General features: G+C 52.4%; 1 protein-coding gene across 3 annotated transcripts in view; it reads left to right on the forward strand.

Moving 5' to 3' along the window:
* The window catches only part of ECE2 (endothelin converting enzyme 2), a 31,422-nt gene extending 17,813 nt beyond the window's left edge, over positions 1-13,609 (forward strand). Inside the window, exons 1-19 of one of the 3 annotated variants that reach the window (XM_040480954.1) lie at positions 135-173; positions 444-530; positions 877-1,012; positions 1,217-1,432; positions 1,900-2,024; positions 2,117-2,263; positions 2,426-2,491; positions 5,870-6,058; positions 6,761-6,903; positions 7,285-7,399; positions 8,803-8,913; positions 10,011-10,109; positions 10,212-10,289; positions 10,800-10,903; positions 11,103-11,213; positions 11,339-11,406; positions 11,569-11,759; positions 11,877-11,972; positions 12,691-13,609. In XM_040480954.1, coding sequence (XP_040336888.1) covers positions 135-173; positions 444-530; positions 877-1,012; positions 1,217-1,432; positions 1,900-2,024; positions 2,117-2,263; positions 2,426-2,491; positions 5,870-6,058; positions 6,761-6,903; positions 7,285-7,399; positions 8,803-8,913; positions 10,011-10,109; positions 10,212-10,289; positions 10,800-10,903; positions 11,103-11,213; positions 11,339-11,406; positions 11,569-11,759; positions 11,877-11,972; positions 12,691-12,867 — 2,298 coding nt within the window. In that variant the 3' untranslated portion in view covers positions 12,868-13,609. Of the gene's footprint in view, positions 1-6; positions 174-443; positions 531-876; positions 1,013-1,216; positions 1,433-1,899; positions 2,025-2,116; positions 2,264-2,425; positions 2,492-5,869; positions 6,059-6,760; positions 6,904-7,284; positions 7,400-8,802; positions 8,914-10,010; positions 10,110-10,211; positions 10,290-10,799; positions 10,904-11,102; positions 11,214-11,338; positions 11,407-11,568; positions 11,760-11,876; positions 11,973-12,690 lie in introns of those variants that run through there. The other 2 variants (XM_040480958.1, XM_040480955.1) reach the window with 2 other exon arrangements.
* The last annotated feature ends 1,094 nt before the right edge of the window (positions 13,610-14,703 follow it).

The following is a 14,703-nucleotide window of genomic DNA, read 5'->3' on the forward strand; positions in this document are numbered from 1 at the left end:
CGGCGGAGCGAGGGGCTGCGGCAGAGGCCTTGATGGCGGGCGGCGGTGAGGGCTGGGGGCCAGGAGCCGAGGCCGAGGCCTGGGCACGGGCCAGCCGCCGGGAGCCCTAACGTGCCGCCCGCCCCGACTCCACCATGAACGTTGCGCTGCAGGAGCTGGGCGGTGGCGGCAACGTGAGTGGGAGCCCCGGGCTCCGGGGAGAGGCCTGGGTGGAGGGGGTGAGGCTGAGGGAGCAGGCGGCGTCGGCAGGGCAGGGGCTCGGGCTGGCGGTCAAAGGGCTGAGTCTCAGAGGGGGCCGCGGGTCGGGCGTGGGGGGCCCAGGCCGGCAAGCCCGGCAGGAGAGAGGGGGCCCTCACTGCAGAGAGGCCAGGGGCACTGGGGCAGGGCCGTGGCCAAAGACCCCTCTCTGCCTGACTTCGGTTGGCGCCCCCACTGTCTGGCAGATGGTGGAGTACAAACGGACCACGCTGCGGGAGGAAGACGCACCTGAGACCCCCGTAGAGGGCGGGGCCTCCCCGGACGCTGTGGAGGTGGGCAAGGGGGTTCTCCCTTTCTCACCAGGCCCCAGCCCTGACAGGACGTCTGGCAGACCCAGGAGCTTTGGGCTGCCCTGGAGGGTCACCTGCCCCCACCTCCCCTCCATCTCTGGCCTCTGCGCTAGGACTGTGGTGAGGCGATTGTAAGCCATGACGTTGCACTAAACAGGCTCAGGGCTCAACTCAGACTGCCTCATTGCCCCGTGCCCAAAGTTGACCCCTTTAGCGTCTTTGCTCCGTGGCTCTGGAAACTGGCCGTGTCTTCACCCTTTGGGAGGACTTCTGTGAACTTGGATCCTCACCTGCAGCTTGGTAGCTCACTGTCATCCTGTGTTCCCAGGTGGGATTCCAGAAGAGGACAAGAGACCTCTTGGGCTCTCACACCCAACTGGAGCTGGTCTTAGCAGCTGTCTCTCTACTGCTGGGTGCACTGCTTCTGGGCTGCTTCGTGGCCCTGGGGGTCCAGTACCACAGAGGTAGGTGGGCCCACACCTGTCACCAGCCCTCTTGGTGTGGGGGCTCTGGCTCAAGGACCCCTAAGGTTTTCTCTGGTGGGGGCCAGTCTTCCCCCAACTTTTCTCTCTCCTCCCAACCTTCTTGCTGTCATGGCTTTCCCCAAAGCATTGTTTTCTCAGACCCACCAACAGCCCCCTTTCCCCCCACCATGTCCCCTGCCACAGACCCATCCCACAGCACCTGCCTCACAGAGGCTTGCATTCGAGTGGCTGGAAAAATCCTGGAGTCTCTGGACCGTAGTGTGAGTCCCTGTGAGGACTTTTACCAGTTTTCCTGTGGAGGCTGGATTCAGAGAAATCCCCTGCCCGATGGGCGTTCTCGCTGGAACACCTTCAACAGCCTCTGGGACCAGAACCAGGCCATACTGAAACACCTGCTTGGTGAGTGGGGCTGTCAGGGAGGCATTGTGCCAAGTACAACTCATGCCTGGAACAGGGCTTCGCATTTAGGTACTCAATAAAGGTCCATGACTGAATGACTAAGTGGGTGACTGCAAACATTCCTGGGTAGGGGATGCAGAGAGCAGGGGGTTCCTGAGAGGTGGAGATGGCTTTGAGGGGACAGATCTCTGACTATAACGAAAGGACTCTTCTCTTCACTCTGCTTGGATCACTGTTGAGGTGTGGCAGGCACGAGGGAGTCTGTGGAGCTTAGAGATCTTTGAGGGTTTCCATGGACAGGGGAGAAGAAGTCACGCTTGGCGGTTTCAGATGATCTTCCTGAGTCTACATTAGGAGGACTGCCCCTTAACAAGGCAGGGAGAGGGACCAAGCAAGGGCCCAGGACCCCTCTCACTAGATAGCATAGGTGTCAACCACCCCACAGAAAAATGTGGTCTACCCCACAGAAAACACCACCTTCAACTCAAGCAGCGAAGCGGAGCGGAAGACACAGCGCTTCTACCTATCCTGTCTGCAGGTGGAGCGCATTGAGGAGCTGGGAGCCCAGCCGCTGCGAGACCTCATCGACAAGGTAGGACCACTGGGGGAGGTCAGGATAGGTCCTGGGAGAGGATAAGCTTTGGGGGCCTCTGTGCCATAGTTTCCATTATGGTCTCTACCCAGATTGGTGGTTGGAACATCACGGGGTCCTGGGAGCAGGATAACTTCATGGAAGTGCTGAAGGCAGTAGCAGGGACCTACAGAGCCACCCCCTTCTTCACTGTCTATGTCAGTGCCGACTCCAAGAGTTCTAACAGCAATGTTATCCAGGTACCATTCCGGAGAAGGGTTGAGAGGGACTGATGGACCATTGACTGACCCAGACTCCCCTTCCCTATGACAGGCAGGCTGGGGTGGCCCCACCCCCCACCGCTGCACAAGAGTCCAGGTATGTGTGTGGGGAAGGCTTACTCCCTTCACTTGCTATTGCAGGTGGACCAGTCTGGGCTCTTTCTCCCCTCTCGAGATTACTACCTAAACAGGACCGCCAATGAGAAAGTAAGGAGCATCCCCAGAACACCCAACCCCACCCCTCTGTTGAGCTGGGCTGATTCCTGTTTACTTTCCCCCTTGCCAAGGGTCGTAGTGGGGAAGGTGAACCTGTCCTGTCACCTAGTGAGCCAACTACCCTTTCTTCCGTCTTCCTCCCTTCACTCTTCCGTCAGTTTTTTCCTTCCTCCCTTCCATCCTTCCTTCCCTCCCTCCTCTCTTTCCCACCCTCTTTTTTTTCTTCCCTTCCCTTCCCTCTTCCCTTCTTTCCTTCCTCCCCTTTATTCTTCTAGGGAAACATTTTATAGGCCTCTACTATGTGCCAGGTGCAATGGGGGAATTCTGAGATGTACCTCCAGAGCCACTGTCACACAAAGCTTTCAATGTAGATGGCTTTATGGACCTAGATAGCTAAGAACAGGTTCAAAAGAGGGTCTCTAGGCCTCAGAAGAGATTCAGGTAGTCAGAGCTTTCCTAACGAGATTGCGTTTGAGCCGGGCCCTGTAGAATATCTAAGAGTGGGCGAGGGCATGCTGGGTAATGAGAATAGTTTAAACAAAGTCTTGAAGAAGGAAAGGCTAAGGCATTTTTGGACCATGAGAAGGGGTCCAGCTTGGCAAAATGTGGAGCTCAGAGCAGATGAGGGGCTGGACAGGTGGGTAGGAACTAGTTGCAGAGGGGACCTGGAATGCCACACTGGGTTCATTGTATAGGTCTCCGAGAGCTGTTGCATGCTCCAGAGCAGGAAGGGAGCAACACAGTGAGCAGTGCTTTGGGAAGCCAGTCTGGCTGAGGTGTGACAAGTAGATGCAAGAGAGGGAGCCTGGAGATGAGTTAAGAGTCAGTTGCACTCCAGGCTCTGAGTCTGTAAGGGCCCTGATGTGGCCAGTGGCAGAGGGAATGTTAAGAAGGGCAGGATGCAAGAGACATGACCTAGTGCAAATCATGAGTTGCTGGTGGCTGGGTGTTTGGAGAAAGGAGTAGAAGGAGGAAGAGATAAAGACAGATGAGTCTATAAGCCTGAGTGATGGTGGAATGGAGCGGTCCTTGGAGAACCAGGGGTGCCTGTAAGAAGAACCAGCTCAGGGCACGTTGGGGAAAAGGAGACAGTGTTACATCACAGGACAAGGGCAGACTTTGAGGTCAGACCTCGATTTTAATCCCAGCCCTGCGGCTTGGTGCAAGTTGATTAAATTCTCTTGGAAGTTGTTTCTTCATCTGTAAAGTGAGGATCATAGAATTTACCTCCTATGGTGCTTGTTTAGGGAGGGGGGATGCAAGCTTATGTAGACACTCAGAGAGTGGGAACGACTTGTTTTAGATGTGTGGTTGTGAAGGACCCAGACAATGTCCAGATGTCTAGATGGAAAGGTCAGCAGGCAGCTGTGGAAGCTGGGTGGAGTCCTGGAGACAGGATGAGGCTGGAGGGAGCCAAGGACTTCAGGGCCATCTCCTTAAAAACCTACACAAAGGCCTAGGAGAAGTGAGAGGCAGAGGTAGAATACAGAAGAATATCCCTGTATTTTAAGGGCAGTGGGAGAAAGACAGCCAGTGAGGTAGACTGCTGTGGAGTAAAACAACTGCTAGAGTCATTTGTCCCTTCATTGGTTTTCAAACACTGAGCATTCCTCAGGCAGACCCTCCTCCTGGCATGTGGTCAACAAGACATTGCCTTTGGCCTCTAGGTGGGGGAGAAGACAGGAAGTGGCTCAGTGCACAGTTCTCCTGTGTGAAGTTGCTGGGACTGTCACAGAGGAGAAGCACAGTGTTCTGAGACTGAGCGTCACAGGGAACCAGCCTAGTCCTAGGGTAACAGCAGGCTGCAGTGAAAGGAGAGGGTTTAGGCACCTGAGTCAGGAGAGGAGAGAATTTTGAGAATTCAGGAGAGAACCACAACAACCAGGAACTGGCAGGAGAAAGCTTCAGTTTGGCTCTCAGTGTGTTGCTGGATTGTCTCGAGTAGGAAGTCTGTGCCAGCATCTAGTGGAAACTGTAGCATAAAAGGTTCACATAGGATAAAAACGTAGGAGTAAATCAGGGTTCAGGAAAGTCTCAGGGTTAAGTCTTCAGCTAAAGGTAGGGTGAGAAAGGGGTAAGTGAGGTGGGTGGGGGCAGGGCATAGTCAGGGTGACTGGTTGAGTCAACCATTCCCCTCAGGACCTGGGATGACTGGTCCTCAAATCTCTTCCTCTGACGCCAGCAGCAAGGGAGAGGAGAGGTGGGAGAAAGACATTTTGAGGTGCAGGGAATGGATATTAAATGGATATTTAATGGATTTTAAAACTTTTCAATAGAGTGGAAGAGGAGACGGCCTTTGGTGACTAAGGGAGCTCAGGGTGGGGCTTCAGGACCAGAGTGAGGAGTGGCCCCTGGGAGGAGGGCCACAGGGAGTTGGTGCTGAGTGGTGCTGAGGGTCTATTTGCAGGTTCTCATCCTTTCATTCAACAAATATTTATTGAACACCTACTATGTGCCAGATGCTGGGCTAGAGCCTGAGACTACAGCGGAGAAGAGAGAAAATAGTCCCTACCTCATTCAGCTCAAGTGCCAGCAGGGGCTGAAGCAACACAAGTGCCTCCTGGGCCTGGGTAGTGCTGGGGCACCGGCCCTGGAACCGTTAGGCCTGAGCCACATTTGGATTCTGCCATCTGCTAGTTTGTGATATGAGTCAAGTCATGTAACCTTCCCAAGCTTGTTTCCCCATCTGGAAAATGGAACTAATACCCACTATATGGAGCTGCAGTGAGAGGGAAAAAGGACACATCACTTATAGAACCCTAGCAGGGTCTGATACATGTGTTTCCATGTGGTCATATGTATTTCTTTTCTGCTCTTTTCTCCCCCTTAGAGACTAGAGGGGAGCTGAGAAAGCAGCAAGGTTGAGGCCTGGCTGGATGGGAGATGGAAGGCCATTAAAGCTACTGTGACTAAATTCCCCATGGGGTCCGCTCAGTTGTTAAGTGAAGACATGTGGTCACTGATGTGCTGGAAAAATAGAAGGGCTTTAGGAAATGAGAAGGCAGAGCAGTGTGGGAAGCATGTCTATCTACTGGATGAATATTTACAGGCCACTTGTTCAGTGGTAGGCCCCATTCTAGGCCCTAGGGGTAGAAGGGTGACTAAGTTGCTGTAACTTGGAACAGTGCTCTCCTGAACTAACCTTCTCATTTGGGAAATAAATGATCAACAAGCGTGCAAATAAATAAACAAGATCCTAGCAGGTACTGGTAAGCAGTATGACAGAAATAAAACAGGATCGTCCGAGAAAGCTTCTGTGAGGAGAATCCGCAGAAGAGATGGTGAACAGAGGTGGGGGCCAGAACAGGCCCTCTCAGCCTTGCGCAGGACCTGTTGCTGGGCTCTGAGGATGACTCAGGGCCTTGACAGGTGCTTACTGCCTACCTGGACTACATGGAGGAGCTGGGGATGCTGCTGGGTGGACGGCCAGCCTCTACACGGGAGCAGATGCGACAGGTGCTGGAGCTGGAGATTCAACTGGCCAACATCACAGTACCCCAGGACCAGCGGCGGGATGAGGAGAAGATCTATCATAAGATGAGCATTGCGGAGCTGCAGGTGGGGCCTGGGAGGAACAGAGACAGCTGGGAGGGGCCAGGCCCTGGGGCAGACCTCCCAGCTTCCCTTCCTGTCATCTTTCTGAGGCAGCCAATCGGTTCCTCATTTGCTTGCTTTTGTGAGCTTCCCAGCTGCACTGTTACTATCCTGGAAAGAAAAGTGGTGTCCATTTTAGGCCACCTCTCCCTAGGCCATCTCTTGGTCCTCCTTCATGTTGTCTGGGGATGCGTAGAGGGATTATATTAAAAATCTATAACAATGTGTAGAAGATGTCCACAAAACAATCAGAAGAAATTTGGAAGCATCTCCTTTAGTTGCCAGGAATCAACACTTTAGTTGGATTATGGAGATTTTGGATGGGGGAGGGGAGGGTTCTGGAAGGAGAGACCAGTTATGTAGGGACTCTGCGTGGTATTTTATCAATGGTTATGAAAATATTTGAATATCTATGCCTCCGCTGAGTATTACATAGAGTGCTTTTTCTTGTATAATAACTGATTGGGCTCCCAGACTGAGGAGTGCTCAGGCCTGGAAAAGGGTTTGTTATAGGAAGGGGCTACCAAGCAGCTAATAGATGTTGCCATGGTAACGAGAAGGGCTCCCAGGCTCCAGTATATCAGTGGGGCAGGGGTCTGCTGGAAGCCAGGAGTGTAGGCAAGGAGGCTTTAGACTTTTTTTTTTTTTTTTTTTTTTTGCTTGTAGGCCCTGGCACCCTCCATGGACTGGCTGGAGTTTCTATCTTTCTTGCTGTCACCGCTGGAGCTGGGTGACTCTGAGCCCGTGGTGGTGTATGGGAAGGATTATTTGCAGCAGGTGTCAGAGCTCATCAACCACACAGAGCCAAGGTTGGGGGGAGCCCAGAGTGTGGGAGGTGGGACTCAGAGCTCCATGCAGGTCCAGGCAGGGACTGGGCATGGGGGACTGTCACAGCCAGACACAGAGCAGCATTTGATAAGGTCCTGGACCTTCCAAACATCAAAAGAGAATGTCTGCAGGCTATTCCCATAGGGTGAGGCTTCAGGGGGCCCATTTGTGCTCTTTATTCCCACACCTTCTCCAAACTGACTTCTGCAGGCAGGTGTGTGGTCCCAGGGGAGAGAGAGAGATTCTGGGACAGCTCCTGCATATGCCTCTCAGGACTTCTGTTGCCTGCACATTCATGGAGCAGATTGGGGGTGAAAATGGTACCCCACCTGCCCTTCCCTTATGTCTGGTCTGGATGCCAGTGTCCTGAACAATTACCTGATTTGGAACCTGGTGCAGAAGACAACCTCGAGCCTGGACCACCGCTTTGAATCTGCACAAGAGAAGCTGCTGGAGACCCTCTATGGCACCAAGAAGGTGGGCTTTCTGACTCTGTCCCCACCTTCCAGTCCAGCCTAGCTGACTGTCAGACACCATTTGCCTCATGGTATAGTATGGAGCACAGGAGTAGGAATCAAGATGACTTGGGTGTCAATCCCAACTCCTCCGTTTTTTAGCCTATGGGACCTTGGGCATGTCACCCAGCCTCTCTGACTCTCCATTTCTTGGTGTGTGAAGCAGGAGTACCTTGTAGGGTTGTCTTGAGGACTGAGTTAATGTAAGTGAAGCACCTACCCGGTACATGGTACGTAGAGGCATTCAGCTTTGATGATGATGGTTAAGAAGATGAATAAATGCAGTTCTTAGTTTCAAGATACCCCATTAAGTGGGGAAAATGGACATGTAACCAAACATGGTATTTTGGGGTGGTAAGTGCTCACACTGTGTGAAAGACCTTTGTGCTATAGAACAGAGGAAGGGATAGCACATTCTACCTGGGGGAGGAGGCAGCATCAGAAAAGACTTTTATGAAGAGGTGACGTTTGAGGTAGTTCACCAAAGGAGCAAGGGAAAAGGGCACTCTAGTCAGAAAGAACAGCCTGTGTAAATTCCTAGAGGCCAGGAGCATTGTGGGTTTGCATGTGCTCTGGTATGAGCTTGCAAACGGGGCAGCTGAGAGGCTGAGGGGGGTGAGGTGGGCCTGGGGCAGTCCCTGAAGGGACCTGAATGCTCCATTAAGAAGTCAGGCCTAAAAAAAAAAAAAAAAAAAAAAAAAAAAAGTCAGGCCTCAATTCTTTCAGTAACGGGGAACCATGGGATGATTTTAAGCAGAAGAATAACCCAGTTAGATTTGTGTATCGGGTAGTCTTTCTGGAAGCTAAATGGAAGATGGAGGGTAGTGTCAGGGGAGGGGGAGAGGGATGAGAATGAAATCAGAGTGTCTAGTTAGGAAGTGACTGCAATCTTGGGCCGGAGGTGAGAGTGTTGTAGGGCAGGGAAGTGGCAATGGGGTGGACAGGGGAGATGACTAAGAAGTAGAAGTAGTAGCCTTGGTGATGGATTGAATGTAGGGGTGGGGGATGGAGGAGTCTGGTGACTTTTGCAGGTTTCTTGCATGAGGGACTGACTGGATATAAGGCTGCGATATGAGCAAAGAAACTTCTGGACCCCAGTGGGCCTCTTAGAAACTTAAGAGGAGGAGAGTACTGAGCACGGAGTAGGCAGCACACATGTTCCTCCTGCAGTTTTGCTGCTGGGGTTGGCACATTTTTCCATTCTGCCCTTTATTTTCCCCGGAGTCTGAGGGAGAGACGGCAGCTCCCCAAACCCAGGCTTTCATTGCTCAGAGCTGAGAGGGCTGGCCCCAGAGACAGAGAGGAGAGTAGCCCAGACGGAGAGCATAGCCATCTCTGGGAGGCCTGGCTCTTTGTCCCTTACAGTCCTGCACGCCAAGGTGGCAGACCTGTATCTCCAACACGGATGACGCACTTGGCTTCGCTTTGGGCTCCCTCTTTGTGAAGGCCACGTTTGACCGGCAAAGCAAGCAAATTGTGAGTCTTCAAGGTCCTTCCAATAATACCCCTTGTTTTAGTTAAAATTCACTGTTCGTTCATGTGTGTACGTAGAGGGGGTGAAAAACTGAAAGGAAATTCATCAATAAATGGACAGTATTTTGGTGGTGGGATTGAGGGGTTCTTTGTGTCCTTTAAAGTTCTCTGTATTTTCCAAATGTTCTGCAATGAGTTTATGTTGCCTCTCCAGTTAGAAAAATAATACTTATTATTTATTAGGAGATGATAATGAATGTGCTTAAAGCAGGGTGGTTTATAATAGGTGAAAATGAGAACAACTTAAATGTCTAATCATAGGGGACTGGAAGAAAGATTGTGGTTAGAGTGGGTTGTGAGGCAGCCTTAAAGCTCATGATATAGTGTTAAGTGAAAAGAAGTAGCTTACAAAATATATGTATGTTACACAATATAATTCTGTGTTATATGTGTATACCTGGGCAGGGAAAGACACTCAAAGTAAGTAATCAAAATGTTAAGAGGGCTTATCTCTGAGTGATGGGGTTATAAGTGGTCTATATTCTTCTTCAACTTTTCTCAATTTCCCAAATTTTCTTTTTTCTTTTTCTTTTTTAAGTTTTCTTTATTTATTTAGAGAACGTACACACATGTAGGGAGGGGTAGTGAGAGAGGGAGAGAGAGAATCCCAAGTGGGCTCCATGCTGTCAGCACAGAGCCAGATGCAGGGCTCGATCCCACGAACCATGAGATCATGACCTGAGCCAAGATCAAGAGTTGGCCACTTAACCAACTGAGCCACCTGGATGCCCCTAATTTCCCAAATTTTCTGCTCTTAATGCCTTCCTTTCATTTTCAGATAAAAATCAGTGTACTGTATTAAATTATATTTCTTCAGTTAACTTATCGTCAGTTAAAATTCTTGATCAATGAGAAAAAGAGCCACCCACCATCTCAGCACCTTCACAAATAGTGTTTCCTTTTCATCTTCCCAAGATGCTCAGCCTTATTTCGAGAGTCTGGGCACTCCCCTGGAAGGACAGGGATGGGACACTAGGGTGGACAGGGAGAAAGAACGCATCAGTGTGAGTGGAAGCCGACTTGTGCCTGCTCCCTCGCAGGCTGAGGGGATGATCAGCGAGATCCGGAGTGCCTTCGAGGAGGCCCTGGGGCAGCTGGTTTGGATGGATGAGAAAACCCGCCGGGCAGCCAAGGAGAAAGTGAGCCGTAGCAAGGGTTGGGGCGCCATCTTCAGGTGGGGATGGAGGACACAGTTTTTTGGAGGGAGACTGGGGAGGGAAACCCTAACCTAGTCTCTTCAGGCAGATGCCATCTATGATATGATTGGTTTCCCGGACTTCATCCTGGAGCCCAAAGAGCTGGATGATGTTTATGACGGGGTGAGTACTTCTGCTCACCAGTGCTGAATTTCATCTAGGGGAGCGGGGGTGGGGGCTCTATTCTTGGTTCAGTAATTGGGGCTCAAACACTGGGAGGGAAGGAGGTGGTTTTTGGTTCCTTTCAGAGGCAAGTATGGGCAACTGACATTGTTCAAATGCTGGCTCTGTGCCAGGCCACAGGCCAGGGATGGGTGGAATGCAGTGTTCACAAATCCTGTTTCTACTTCTACCTAACTGGGTAACCTTGAACAAGTTATGTAACTTCTCTGGGCCTCAGTGTCTTCATTTGTAAAATGGGGATCCTAGTAGTACCTACCTCATAGCGTTGTTGTGAGAATAGAAGGAGGTAGTATGTAAATATTGGTGATTCTTATTTCTTAAATATTTTGCTCTTACTTTGCAGTTGAGGAAACAGAGGCTTAGAGAGGTGCTAATTAGTAGCCAAACTGGGACTATTATCTTCTCCAACATGTTGTCTTGCTTGCTTTCTGCTTCTCACCACTCCCACAGTATGAAGTCTCTGAAGATTCCTTTTTCCAGAACATGTTGAATTTGTACAATTTCTCTGCTAAGGTGATGGCTGACCAGCTCCGCAAGCCTCCCAGCCGGGACCAGTGAGAATGGGGGGGGGGGGGGGCTGTAGACGCTTGGGGCAGCAGAAGAGGTAGGGGAAATTTCCAGGGCTGGGGAAGGGGGTGGCAAGACATTTCAACCAGAGGCGCAAGGTCTTTGCAGGAGATAGGTCAAGGCTGCTGGGCTGGGAGGGGCATCAGGAGAGTCAGGAGCCTCAGCCTCTCCCTTTTGCTCTCCCAGGTGGAGCATGACACCCCAGACAGTGAATGCCTACTACCTTCCAACCAAGAATGAGATCGTCTTCCCCGCTGGCATCCTGCAGGCCCCCTTCTACACCCGGAACCACCCCAAGTGTGTCTGAGGCAGGAGGGGCTGGGTCCTGGGGCTTGGGCCTGCGGATGAGCTGAGCGCAGGGCTGGAGGTGGGATCCAGAAGTTCCCCTACCATGTCCTCATGCAGCATTCCTCACCTACCAGGGCCCTGAACTTTGGTGGCATCGGCGTGGTGATGGGCCATGAGTTGACACATGCCTTTGATGACCAAGGTAGAGGCCCACAGAGTTGCCCCCTCCAGCCTGGAATTCCTGGTGGTTCTTGCGAGGCCTTGGGATATTGGGAGCAGGCCACACGGACCCTGGAGTCTGTGGACTAGGGCTGGTGGAAGGCTGCTCTGGTCTTGGTGTGGTGCAAAGGTTAGTTCTTCTCAGGGCGCGAATATGACAAGGAAGGGAACCTGCGGCCCTGGTGGCAGAATGAGTCACTGGCAGCCTTCCGGAATCACACGGCCTGCATGGAGGAGCAGTACAGCCAGTACCAGGTCAATGGGGAGAGGCTCAACGGCCGCCAGACGCTGGGGGAGAACATCGCTGACAACGGGGGACTTAAGGCTGCCTATAACGTGAGTGGCCTGGTGGGCCTCTGGTGGCCGAGGCTCACCCACCCTGGGGGACATGGGCAGCGGGTGGAGGTGGTGGGCTACCCCTGATGGCCTTGCCCGTCCTGTGCCTGACCCCAGGCTTACAAAGCGTGGCTGAGAAAGCACGGGGAGGAGCAGCAGTTGCCGGCTGTGGGGCTCACCAATCACCAGCTCTTCTTTGTGGGATTTGCCCAGGTATTGCCCTCCTAGGAGGCCTGGAGCCTGCCCCTCTCCCACTCCCTCCTGGGCATATCATTAGAAGTCTGGGGCATGCAGGAAAGGGACTGGGAAATAGGGCTGAAGTTGGGGTATGGAAGGTGGTCTGGGAAGGCCTGGTGCCCAGAGCTTCTCAGCTGGGGCTTGTGAAAGCATGCAGAGAGGCCTGAGGAAGAGAACTCTTCAGGCTTTTGCAGATCTCAAAGGGCAAGGCTGTCCTGCTTGAGGGGCAGCAGGTAGGGAGCAGGATTGATCCTTGCCATGTTCCTGTGAGGTGGCTGTGGAGGAGGCAGCTGAAGCTTGGGGACAAAGTGGCTCATCCAGGGCTACCCAGGAATAAAGGAAATGGCAGAGCAAGTCTCCTTGCTCAGGGTTTCCTGAAGGTACTTTGCACTCCGGCAGGCAGCCTCTGGGGGCCATGCTTCTTCCCCTCGGATGCATCCAATCTGGGCAACCCACTGTCCAGGGCGCCTCTGAAAGGCCTTCAAGGAGTTTGGGAGGGAGGGCGTGCTTCTCTTCCTTTGGTGCTGATAGCAAGGGGTTATAGCTGAGATGCTGGGTGTGGCCCAGAGACCTCCTGAGCAGAGAGGCTGGGGGTAGTGGTGGTTTGCGTCCCCGGGATGGCTCGGCTGCAGCCAAGTCTGTGGCCCTGCCCGCAGTAGACACCATATGTCCCCATGTCTGTCCTGGCCTGCAGGTGTGGTGCTCAGTCCGCACACCCGAGAGTTCTCACGAGGGGCTGGTGACCGACCCCCACAGCCCTGCTCGCTTCCGCGTGCTGGGTACTCTCTCCAACTCCCGTGACTTCCTGTGGCACTTCGGCTGCCCTGTCGGCTCTCCCATGAACCCAGGGCAGCTGTGTGAGGTGTGGTAGACGTGGGACTGGGGAGAATTGGCTGGCTGTTGCCAGGGCCTGGGGCAGCTCGCCGGGCAAGGATGTTCGCTCCAGGTTTAGAGAGGTCAAATGCCAGCTCCTCACCACAGGTGACATGAGTCCCGGTCCTCCCTCAAACACCACATTGTGCCTCTGCTTTGGGGGTACCCCTGCCTCCAGCGGAGCCCCCACCATTCACTGTGACATCCTTCCATGTCACCCTGCCTGGAAGAGGCCTGGGCGGGGGGCACCAGTTCCCGCAGGAAGGAGTCTGCCTCTTCTGGTCCTAAGACCACTTGACTTGGTGGCCTTGGGACCTGCTGTGCCTGCTGTACTCTGACCACACAGGGTCTGGGGTGGTGTGCCTCCCATGCTTCTCCCAGAGGCTCACTCAGTGTCCACTTGGGAGTGGATTCAGCTCCTTTCAGCTCCCCCTCAGGGGCTGTCCCCCACCCCATGTTCCTCATGCTGCTGCTCCCAATACTCCTGCCAACCCTCATTGACAGACCAACTGTACTCAGCTCTTAGTGGAAGCCTGAGGGCCTTTACAAGCCCTCCTGCTGCATCCTGGTTTCCCTGGGCTCAGGGGAAGTATGTGTGGTGTGTATGTATAGGGGATGCTGGTCCCTGTGTCTTGGGGCACAAGTCTTAGGGGATGACTATCTTCCCTGGCCCAAGCAGAAAAGCAGATAGAACAGGGAGAGAGAAAGATAGAGTTTATTTTTACAGGGGAGAGGGTGGGGAGGGAGGGGTCTTGGCCCTGTAGGACCCTGTGCAAATAAATAGACAGACATCAGTCAGCCTGTCTCTTCCTTCAGTCCTGTTTTCATTTATTCATTTACTCATTCCACCAACATTTATCAAGCACCTTCTATATGCTAGGCACACTTCTAGACACTCATTTACTCAGTCGCCAGACACAGGGGACGGAAATATGAAGCCCTAAGAAGACAGAGAAAGAGAGTCAGGATGAAAGAATGGAATGAAGTTGAGTTTGGCCGGGTGGAGTACTTTCTCTGGTGGTCATATCTTCATCACTGGAAGGATTTGCCACTGCCCTCCACTGGTACATGCAGCCAGGCCTAACACTGAATCTGGGTAACTACTAGGCCAAGGTCAGCTTGGAAGATGGGTGGCCCTTACCCTACAGCGGAGGAAAGCCCTGGCCAAGGTAGCATGCCATTCCCTGGAGCTCAGAACACTGTCTCTGCTTATGGCCGAGAAGACATGCATTTCTCCATAGCCTCAGTACTCCTGAGAGTCACTTACCCACCACACATCCCCATCAAGGCCTACCAAGAGTTAGGCAGAGACTGTGGGTCTGGCTGCCACCCTCCTGAGCAAGGGAGGGGAAAAGGAGCATTTATTGAATACCTCTTGTGTTCCAGGCACCTCTGCTAAGTGCCTCATTTTTTATTCATTCATTTATTAATTTATGCATTCATGGGTTTATTATTTTTTTAAAGCACATTTATTACCCACGGTGTGCCAGGCATGGGCGACGCAAAGATGAATAAGATGGTTCCTTCCCTCAGGAAGGATGGTTGTTCTACTGGTGGTTTCACCTTCATGAGCTCATCTGATCCCCATAGCAACCATATTTTATAAGTGCTCCAGTTTCCATTTTACAGATCTAACCCTCAGTACTTCACTACCGTTAAAGAGGCCTGGATTGAAATTGAAGCTTGGAAAGCTGTAGGAGCTTGAGCTTGTTCCCTCTAACCTCCACGAGCCCCAGTTTCTTTGTCTGAAAAATGAGAACCAGAGCAAGACAGTGGAAAGAATCATCACAGTTGCCTTTAAAACTCAGTGCTCTCCAAAGTCTAAACAGAGGTG

This window comes from Herpailurus yagouaroundi, unplaced genomic scaffold, assembly GCF_014898765.1.
Source record: "Herpailurus yagouaroundi ecotype Mexico unplaced genomic scaffold, PumYag 159, whole genome shotgun sequence".
Lineage (NCBI taxonomy): Eukaryota > Metazoa > Chordata > Mammalia > Carnivora > Felidae > Herpailurus > Herpailurus yagouaroundi.